The sequence below is a fragment of the Mesoplodon densirostris genome, chromosome 16 (genome assembly GCF_025265405.1).
Source record: "Mesoplodon densirostris isolate mMesDen1 chromosome 16, mMesDen1 primary haplotype, whole genome shotgun sequence".
Taxonomy (NCBI): Eukaryota; Metazoa; Chordata; class Mammalia; order Artiodactyla; family Ziphiidae; genus Mesoplodon; species Mesoplodon densirostris.
In genome coordinates this window covers 71,979,622-71,990,093 of record NC_082676.1, presented here as the reverse complement: position 1 = coordinate 71,990,093, position 10,472 = coordinate 71,979,622, and the positions used below count along the sequence as shown (strand labels likewise).

The 10,472-nt window shown below is 56.4% G+C and overlaps 1 protein-coding gene across 1 annotated transcript; it reads left to right on the top strand.

Moving 5' to 3' along the window:
• The first annotated feature begins 1,059 nt into the window (after positions 1-1,059).
• On the top strand, positions 1,060-3,775 carry THBD (thrombomodulin). Its single transcript, XM_060078094.1, has one exon. It carries the CDS (start codon positions 1,060-1,062, stop codon positions 2,812-2,814), a length of 1,755 nt encoding a protein of 584 aa, XP_059934077.1. The 3' UTR covers positions 2,815-3,775.
• The last annotated feature ends 6,697 nt before the right edge of the window (positions 3,776-10,472 follow it).

The window sequence follows — 10,472 nt, the reverse complement described above, 5'->3', positions numbered from 1 at the left end:
AGCCAAAGGGAAAAACCCTCAAAAGACAGACCCTCCCTGCGAGGGCACACCATGCGTCCCTTTGGGGGTTCGAGTTGCACTGTCCCTCTGCGATGCTGGAAGAACTCAGACCAAACAGGCTAAACTCGCTCGCCCCTACAGGGCTCGGCGGGAATTCGCCTGCCACCACTTCCGAAGGGTGGCAAGGCCTTGCCGCCCTGACAGTGTCCCAACGACTTTCTCACGCGATGAGATGAGGTCTGGCCGTGGCAGCTGGCGCTCAGGGACTCGTGGGTCCCCACTCGGCGACCGGGTGTTAGGAGGACGGGTGTTAGGCCAGTCCTCCTCCTTTGCGCGTGGTCGCCTCAGCCACGCCCTCTGTCTCCAAGCGCCTCCTTCTCCGGAGCTAGGCGCCCGGGCCGGGGCGGGTGTGGCTCGCTCTCCCTGCGCTCTTGTTTTTTGGGGAAGGCCACGCCCTAGGCAGCCCCTCCCAAAACCCTCTGGGTGGCGGGCACCTCCTCCCGCAGCTCTGCAGGTCCTGGGCGCTACGTCCCCACCTCTCATTCCAAGCCCTCCTCGCCCAGTCTCCTCTTCCCAGAGCTCCGCAATCCGGCCTTTCCTTGAAATAGGTGGTTAAGGAGGGCTGCGGGTTAAGCCCCTTGTGGGGCTGCACGCGTGGAGCGGGTCCTGTCGCCGCGCTGACAGAGGTGCTGTCCTCCCGGGAGCCTGCGCTGCGGGCCCCGCCCGAGGACCTCCCAGCCGGGGCCGAGTTTACTCATCCCCGAGAGGTGATCCCGGGCGCGAGGGCGGGCGCAGGGCGTCCGGAGAACCCAGTAATCCGAGAATGCAGCATCAGCCCTTCCCACCAGGCACTTCCTTCCTTTTCCCGAACGTCCAGGGAGGGGGGCCGCGCACTTATAAACTCGGGCCCGGGCCCGCCCGCCTGTCAGAGGCTGCCTCGCCGGGTCTGCGCGCCGCAGCCGGACGCGCCTAGTCCGGGACCGACGCGAGCGGCTGTCGCCTGCGGCGCCCTGCGCCTCTCAGCCCCGGCCGGGCCCCTGCGTGCGGCGTGCGGACACTATGCTCCGCGTCCTGCTCCTTGGCGTGTTGGCCCCCGCCGGCCTGGGGCTCCCGGCGCCCCCGGAGCCGCAGCCCCTCGGCAGCCAGTGCGTCGAGCACGACTGCTTCGCGCTCTTCCGGGGCCCCGCGACTTTCCTCGCCGCCAGTCGGGTCTGCGAGCAGCTGCGGGGCCACCTGATGACCGTGCGCTCCTCGGTAGCAGCGGATGTCATCTCCCTGCTACTGAGTGGCGACGGCGGCGATGGCCCGCGGCTCTGGATCGGCCTGCAGCTCCCGCCCGGCTGCGGCGACCCGGGGCACCACGAGCCCTTGCGCGGCTTCCAGTGGGTTACGGGCGACAACCGCACCAGCTACAGCAGGTGGGCGCGGCCTCACGACGACGGGACGCCCCTCTGCGGTCCGCTGTGCGTCGCCGTCTCGGTGGCCGGGGCTCCGGCACCGGGAGAACCAGCCTGGGAGGAGCTGCCGTGCGGCGCGGAGGCCGACGGCTTCCTCTGCGAGTTCAACTTCGCCGCCTCCTGCCGGCCGCTGGTTGTGGAGCCCGGCGCCGCGGCGGCCGCCGGCGTCTCCGTCACCTACAGCACCCCGTTCGGGGCCCGCGGCGCGGACTTCCAGGCTCTGCCGCTGGGCAGCTCGGCCGCCGTGATGCCCCTCGAGGTGAAGCTGGAGTGCGCGGTGCCTCCCGCTGAGGCCGAGGCGCGCTGGGGCCGGGAGGCGCCGGGCGCCTGGGACTGCAGCGTGGAGGGCGGCGGCTGCGAGCACGAGTGCAACGGGAGCGCCGGGGCGTCGAGCTGCCTCTGCCCCGCCGATGCCGCCCTGCAGGCGGACGGGCGCTCCTGTGCGGTGCCGGCCGAGCACCCGTGCCACCAACTCTGCGAGCACTTCTGCGTCCCCGGCTTCCCCGACGCGCCCACCAACTACACGTGCATGTGCGCGACGGGCTACCGGCTGGCTGCGGACCAGCACCGGTGTGAGGACGTGGATGACTGCACGCAGGTGCCCAGTCCGTGCCCGCAGAGCTGTGTCAACACGAAGGGCGGCTTCCAGTGCCACTGCTTCCCCGGCTTCGACCTGGTGGACGGCGAGTGCGTGGAGCCTGTGGACCCATGCTTCGGCAATAACTGCGAGTACCAGTGCCAGCCCGTGGGCGGAACTGACTACCTCTGCATCTGCGCCGAGGGCTTCGCGCCCATCCCCCATGACCCACACAAGTGCCAGATGTTCTGCAACCAGACTTCGTGCCCGGCCGACTGCGACCCCAACAACCTGGCGATCTGCCGGTGCCCCGAGGGCTACATCCTGGACGAGGGCTCCGTGTGCACGGACATCAACGAGTGCAACAACGGCTACTGCCCTGGCGAGTGCCACAACCTCCCGGGCACCTACGAGTGCATCTGCGGGCCCGACACGGCCCTCTTCGGCCAGGCTGGCACAGACTGTGACCCCATCAAGGTGAGCGGCGGCGACCAGGGCGGCTACGAGGAGGACGGCGGCTCTGGGGCGCTCCCAGGCAGCCCGACTCCCGGCGCCACCCCTCGCCCCTCGCCCCCGCCCGCGGGGCCTCTGCATTCGGGCGTGCTCGTTGGCATCTCCATCGCGAGCCTGTCTCTGGTCGTGGCGCTTTTGGCGCTCCTCTGCCACCTGCGCAAGAAGCAAGGCACCTCGCGGGCGGAGCTGGAGTACAAGTGCGGGGTCCCCGCCAAGGAGGTGGTACTGCAGCACGTGAAGACTGAGCGGACGCCTCAGAAACTCTGAGGGACCTCCCTCCCTGGCCCAGGCGTTGGGTGGCCTTTTCCTCCCTCCTGGGCCTCATTGCTCCTCTCCTGTCCAGCCTTTCTCTCCCACTACCCCAAAGCACCTTAGCAGGCGTCAGAACCGGAGAAGAGACCCTCCTCTTCTTTCGTTGCTTCTACACTTGGCTATGGGGGGTGGGGCGCGTTGGAAGAAGTATGGCCCCAGCCATTTCCATGATGTCATCGGACAAGTGAGCAGAGATGGCAATTTTATAGTGACAAGATTGCAAAGTGTCCGATGCCCTCACCAAGGGGCACAGGAGGGGTGAGTGTTCTTGGTTGGCAGTCTTGGGGGCAGACTTCATCCCAGTGGACTAAGTGAAGTGTAATTGAGTCATAGATAATGACCAAGATATTTATTTTTTAAGTATTTTTTTGTTCTTTGGCTTCTTTCCCTACCCTTGTGTCTCCGGCACCCACTTTGTATCCCTCCCTCCTTTCTCCCTTCCCCTCTCTCCCCTTCCCTGTCTATATATTTATGTGCTCCCACTTGTCATGGGTCCCTTATACTATCTTTTCCAGCCCTCTCGCATCTATGAAGCCAAGCCGCATTTCAGCCCTTTCATTTCTCCCAATTTCTCCCTCCCGGGAACTCGGCCAACCCACCTGAGCCACCCTACCTGTATTGGACCCTACTCCTGCCCTTAGCTGTCTGCCTGGGCGGAACTGTTATGTGAAACAGAAACAAAAACACTAGAAATAAGAATGGTTGGGAATTTGTTCTTTCAGCAGATTTGCTCATTTATCCTGAAATTTCAGGCTTCCAGAGCAATATCATTTTAACAAAGGTTAAGATGTGAAGGGCACTTGTTAGACTAATGTTGCCGGACTATCACAGGAATTCAACGCAAGGAGATTTTCATTTTTATTTTTAAACAATGAACCTCCGTTTTATTGTTGTTGTTGTTTTGATTTGGACTGAAAAGTAGTCATTGTTGTTAAGCTTCTTATACAGTGTCTTTTCCCATTATTATTAATCCTATTATTATTGGTATTAGTTATTTTTGACAGTGTTGAAAACGTTTGTTCACATGGTTGCTCTAAACTGAGAGAAGATGGAAGCACCTCCCGGCAGACAGTGTAAGAAAGTTTTGAGCTGCAGGATTCATGCCATTGACCATTTGGACTCTCACTGTTCTTGTCATTTGTAGGCCCAAGTAAGACCAGCTCTACTGGTTTCTTGAATTTGGGAGCTTGGGGATGCAGCCTGGAGCATGGCCAATTAGGGCCTCACCTTGATCAGGCCCTCGAGAAGTTCTCCCACTTCGGAGGCGCCTTCTAAGCCAGCCATTTGGAAACGTGGTCCCGGGACAAGAGGCTGGAGCTGCCCCTGCCAGCTGGTTAGAAATGCAGACACTCAGGCTCCATCCCACCTACGGCACAAGAATCTGCATTTTAATGAGATCAGCAGGGGGTTGTCTGCTTCGTATATTTGAGGAGAGCTGTTCCAGACAGCTTCCAACATTCTGGAATAGATTAAATATGGATGAGTAATAAGTAGCAGGCCAAGTCAGGCCCTATATTCTCAAGAAACTGAGGAATTTTCCTTTTATAGCTTTGCTTTCTGGTAGAAAAGCCTAGGTACACACCTTTAGACATTGCCACACAGGGTCTTTGGTTCAAGTAAGCTAGGAATGAAATGCTTCATGCTTCTATGTATGGAAAAAAGTGTATCATGTAAATGTATCTTTTGTAATGCAAAGGTTTTCCTCTACCATTTTGTAAACTCAGCACATTTGTACATAGTTATTTATTTATTGGAGATAAACTAGAACACAGGCAAAACTCCTGCTTATGACATCACAAGTAGAAAATAAACAAATAACAGTGCTCTTGCGTTTTGTGTCTGTTCACCTCTCTCCCCCAGCCCCCCCATTTTATGTTATTAAACGAGGCTCATGGACAATGCGGATGCTGCGCCCCCACCCCATCACTAGCTCCGTCTGCTCCAGGCTCCATCTCTGACTTTCAAAGATCTTTCCAGAGGAGAGTGTTTTCACTGTAGAAGGACTTCATGTTATGTCTGTGTGCACAAATATTTATTTTTTCTTTCTGTAACCATAACAACTTCATACACAGGACTTATGCCTAAGTGTTTTCAAATATATTATAGGATTATTTGTTGGGACGAGTTAAACAGCCCTTCTTGGGGCATCTCTTAGAATCTTGGCTGTGTGTCCCTCTGTGAATGGTTTGGCATTATCTGCTCTCAGAGATATGCAAACACAAAAGTCAGTCTGTGGCTCAGAGACCAAGGTCTCATGCAGTATTAAATCATCCTCATTTCTCTTGGAGATAGGAAACACTTTTTAATACACACATTTCCTGGGCCCCTTTTCCTGGGATGGTGAAACGGGCTGAATTTTATATGCAGTGTTCTGAAAGTTTTCAGAAAGCAAAAGTTGGAAGAAAATTGAATTCAGTCAAATATCCAAATATTTTTATTCATTTGGATCATGCCGAATTTCTCAGTTTTAAGCTGAGTAGTTGATGTCGTGAAGATGCAGTTGGAGAGGTCAACGTCCATCCTGGATGAAAGAGAAGGCTTTGGGGTGTGTGTGGAGTGGGTGATAGGTGAGGGGTGCCTTCCCGAGATGGCCAGTGCAGCAGTGTTGCCCTCAGGACTTGGAAGGCTAGCAGAAAATCAGATTCAATAAGAGGCACGTGTGAAGGAAGAACTCGATGAGTGGGAGCAAAGCAGGTGCAGATAAATCATGCTGGGGGTTGAGAGGGGAGAGTGACACCTTACCAATCATCCTCATCACCCTCCCTGCCACCCTTCAAAAGGGTCTGCTCCCAGGAGCAGTCAAATTGACTGTCAAAGTCTCAATGCTTTAGGATGTCTTCCCCCAAAGAAGAGATCCTTTCTCAAGAACACAAGAAAACCAAAACACGCTTTCAAGACTCAGAGGCAAGAACCCTTACTGGGGCATCTTGGACCCCAGGACACCGGCGGGGTGAGGTGAGGCGAGGCGCAGACCCTCGCGATGTGCCTCACTTCCTGTCCTGTGGGAGATCCAACTCCCTGTGTACGGGCTTCACCTGAACTTGAGATTTCCAAACTTCAGCCTCTCTCTGAGAAAGACACCATATAAACAACTCACTTAACTCTAAAAATGATCCCCCAGCATTTCAAACCTGGGTGGCCCTTGCGAAATGGGCCGTGGGCCCTGCCTTCTATTCACATCGTTGTCATCCAGGTCTCCCAGTCTCAGCAGTGGTGTGCGGTGTGTGTTCGCTGATGGCGTTCCAGGGTTCATGGGGCCTGGGGAAGAAGGCCAGGGTGGATGAGTCAGAATTTGATTTTATGACTCAAATGACTTTTTTGCCCTCAGACCGAACCGCTTGGATCAGTTCAGCAAATATTTATTGAGCATGTGCTCTGTCACTGGTGGGTGACAGACATGGTGACAAACCCCTGCCTTGAGAAGCTCGAGCTCTGGTGGGGGAGACAGACATACAACAAATGATCTCCGCTCCCCCCCCCAACCAAACTGTAATTGCCTCTGAAACAGGGGGTAGGAGCCGGGGAGGAGGAGCACAGCACGACAGGGCTGGAGAGCCTGCTAGACCAGCTGACAATTCTGGACGTGAAGGAGAAGCAGGGGTTGGTCAAACACAGAGTGGAGGGCAGAGCAGTCCGGGTGGACGGCACAGCACGTGCAAAGGCCCTGTGCTAGGAAGAGTCTTGGCAGAGGGTGTGGAGTGAGGTGAGCAAGGAGGAGGGGGTCCAGGATGAGACTGCAGGGGTGGGATGCAGAGAGAAACGTGGAGGGGGGGGGAACATAGGTCAGCTTAGAGATGTCGAATGCTATCCTTGGTGCAAGTGGAGGAGTTTCCTAAGAGCGCGCTGGTGCTCCACTTACGCACTGAAATCATTTGAGAAGGTAACACCTGCTTCTAGACTTATTTACATGTCCCGGCAGCAACACTTGCACAGTTTGCATTGTAAGAATCCAGCAGGGCCAATAAAGAGTGTGGGTGTCATGCATCCCAGATCTGAATCCCAGCCTGACATGGGTGGTCACATGGCCACGGGCACCACACTACCCCTAAGACTGGGAGTTCCCTGGTGGCCTAGTGGTTAGGATTCTGTGCTTTCACTGCCATGGCCTGGGTTCAATTCCTGGTTGGGGACTAAAATCCCACAAGCTGTACAGTGCAACCAAAAAAAAAAAAAAAAAGAACACCCTAAGGCTGTAAACAGGATGCCAACCCGGCCCCCTCTGGGGTTTCCATGAGGATTAGGCGAAGGGAACTGGCCCAGGTCTGGCACACAGCAGGTGATGAACTGGTGGGTGTGTAAGTGGTTGAAGAAAAAGGACGTGTTGGGATCTGGAGTGTCTTGAGGGCAAGTTCAAGGTTTCCAGAAAGTGGAAAGGGTTCTTTCCAGGCACGGTGTGGTCATTTGGAAGGGCTGCTGTCCCACCTGGACAAGTGTCCTGGTCGGGTCTCAGCCATCAGGCAGAGCCGCAGGAGGGGATGTTGGCGCAGCAGAGATGCAGTCCCTCCTCAGCTGTAAATTCCATTTCAAAGACCCATTCTCCCTGCTTACAGGTCCATCAAAGTCTGGGGGGCAGAGCCCCTTCCACTGTGCTCCTAGGGAGGCCACAGAGGAGGGGTGACCACAGCCCGAAGTGCCCCCCAACTCCAGCTGCCACGTGGGGCCCCAAGTCTAGTCACAACAAAGAGGAACCTGCCAAAGAGGAAAGAAATTCAGTTCAAAACAAGGGACTGGCCCTGTGTCCACAACTGTCCCGCTGGGACTCTGGGCCAGTGCCTGGCCTCTCCAGCCATCTGTCCGCCACAGAGGGCACCGCAGGGTGCCGTGGGCCTGGGCACCCAGCCCCCCGGGGAGTCACAGGCCCCTGGACTGTAAAACCTGCCCTTTTTAGCAAACAGTTCTATGAGTCGTGAAGAACACACATTCGTGGAACTACTGCCAACATCAGTATATAGAATATGTTCATGACACCAGGAAGTTCCCTCCTGTCCTTCCCCCTCTACTGACGCTGGAGTTGTCTACACAACAGGCCAGATAAAGCCTTTTTGCGCTCTGATGCTCGCTATGCCCTTAGGATCTCCCCGAACCAAGGACCCTGTGTTTTCATGTTTGAATCACAAAGACAAGATTTTCCAAGGAATGACCAGACAGACAGCCTCTCTTCCGTTTCAGCAAACAGGTTTTAACAAAACCCAGCTCACATGTCTCCCAAAGCCCTGCACGTTCACCCCGCGTTCGGGCCCGGGTTGACCGAAATCCTGGCAGCCCACCAGAGTGTGTAAAGACACACAAAGCAAGACGGAAAGCCTGCAGCTCACGCATTTCAGGGAGGAGGGGCACCTTGAGGCACGCAGTAGGAAGTAAGGAAATGCTGCTGCTGCCCACGGAATCCCAAGCGGCCCCCCTGCACGGCCACAGCCCTTCCTGAGGCTCCTGGGCATGACCTTCTCATGTGGACTGGGCAGAGGGCAGAAGACCCCCAAGCTCACAGTGGTCGTGTGTCGAATGGGGGTTAATCATTATGTCATCTCTTCGAGGAAAACCGAGGTTACGAAGAAGACAGAAAAACATGTTTCCACGGTTGTTGTGACTCGGTGGGGGGCCCCCGAGCACATCTGAAAACATCCCTGACCTTCTCGGCATTTCTTTGGAAAGTAATACAGGCTACGCCCGACTCTGTCTGTCTGTCTTGTTCAGAACGTGTGCCCGGGTTCAGCGCTATCTCTTTTTGTTTTGAGAGAGCCCTTCCTTTTTTTGGTCAGCAGGCTCAGATGTAGGCAAACAACAGATTTCCTCTCACAAGAGAAATGAAATATTGTTTTAAGATTCTAACAGAATCAAAATCCTCTTCAGCCTGTTTTGAAAGTGTGATTGCGAAAGACAGAAGGACCCTGGGGATGGTTAGCTCAGTCACGACCGCTGGAAACGGTGGAAACAAAACGGGGCAGCAGAAGCAGCAGGGTTTCAGGGATCCAGTGGAAAAAAAAAAACCAAGATTCCAAACTGGGGTCCGTGGTGATGACGCCCCCCGCCCCAGGCCAGACATATCCCCCAAATGCACCTGAAATAACCTTCTCCTGGACAAGACATCCACGAGCTGTACCGTCCTGGGAAGCCCCTCTCCTGCACACTCGACTTAGGGCAGGGTTTCCCAGTCCTCCTGGAATCTTCTCCTGTCCTCGCCTGGAGGCCAGCCCCAGCTGCTCACTCTGGGCTGTTGGACTCAAGCAAACCTTCCCTCGGCCACCCAGTGAGGAAGAGGAAGAGGAAGAGGAAGAGGGGGCTTGCCTCAGTCTCCTTTACCCTCCCCCCTGCCTTCCCCCTCCCCCCTTAATTCCATTCGATTTCCTTGAACACATGGACCCCTACCTCCCGCAGCCATGCCGGAGATCCGCACCCCCTACCCTGCACCCTCTTATTGGACAGATGGCTCGTTGTTCAATTCGTCTTGAAATGGTGATCGAAACCAGAAGCACCAGTTTTGGCCCTTCTCTGCCAGCACTGACTCCCCCCTTTCTTCAAGCATCTTCGCCCTTGTCCTAAGAGGTGGGACATGGGGAATCCCACGGGGACAGGAGGAGAAAGGGAAGCCCAAAGGCACAGGGCAAGGCCCCCTCTCTGTGGTTTGTCTGCATTTGCAGAGCAAGGGAGTCAGCCTCCATCAACGGGGCTGAGACGATGCAGGACGAGCCCAGCAGCCAGCCGTCCAGGCCGCGATGGACAGACGGGGCTGGGTCCTGAGGAAGAGCTGGCTCTGCGGGGCTGCGGGGGAGCTCTGAGCCCCGGAGGGGAGGGGCAGCCATGCTGAGGAGGCAGCGACCTGCCGGGCACTTGCTCAAGCCCCGGGTTGTGGTTTGCTGGGGGTGGTTTCTGGAGCCCAGGCTGCTGCTTCAAATCCAGGCGATCAGGAGGGCAGAGCTCCCTGCGTGGGGAGGTGGGGAGATGGTGTGCTTGGGTGGCCTGCCTGCATCCGGGGAGCACTGTCCCCAGTTCTCTTCCCTTCGGGTCCTCCCCATGCTGCCCCCTCAGCGCATGGCTCACGGCCACTGAGAGGGAAGGACACGGTCCTGGAGCCAGTCCCCGTCTTGACTGAGGTGGCAGTTAAACGATGGTAACCTTATACATGTCAAAACGCACAGAACTGTACACCTAAAAGGAGTGACTTTTACCATGTATAAATCATACTCCCATAAAAATAGATTAGAAGGAAATCACAGCCTCCTCGGAATGGCTAAAGGAAGCTGGATGCGAAAAAATACAAAAAACAACCAAACACAACCCCCCTCCCCCAAATACACCCCCGGCCCCTTGCATGTACCACCCTGTCCTCCTGTGCCGCTGGGTTGCTCTCTGAGCGGTGAGCCTCCTGGGCCTGCCCCGCACACCTGGGCTGGATGCTTCTGCTCTGTCCTTTCTCCAGGGGCCGCGCAGCATCCCTGCGGCCACGCTGGGCTGGTGAGCAGTGACCTGCCCCTGGTCTGTGTGTCCCCAAGTCTGTTTTCTCACCCGGCGCACTGTCCACACCTCGTCAGGTGCCGGGTGGGGCTCACGGTGTCCTCATGACAGGAAGCCTCGGGTCTTACTTTGGTGGTCAGTGCTCCTTTTCTAGGCAACGC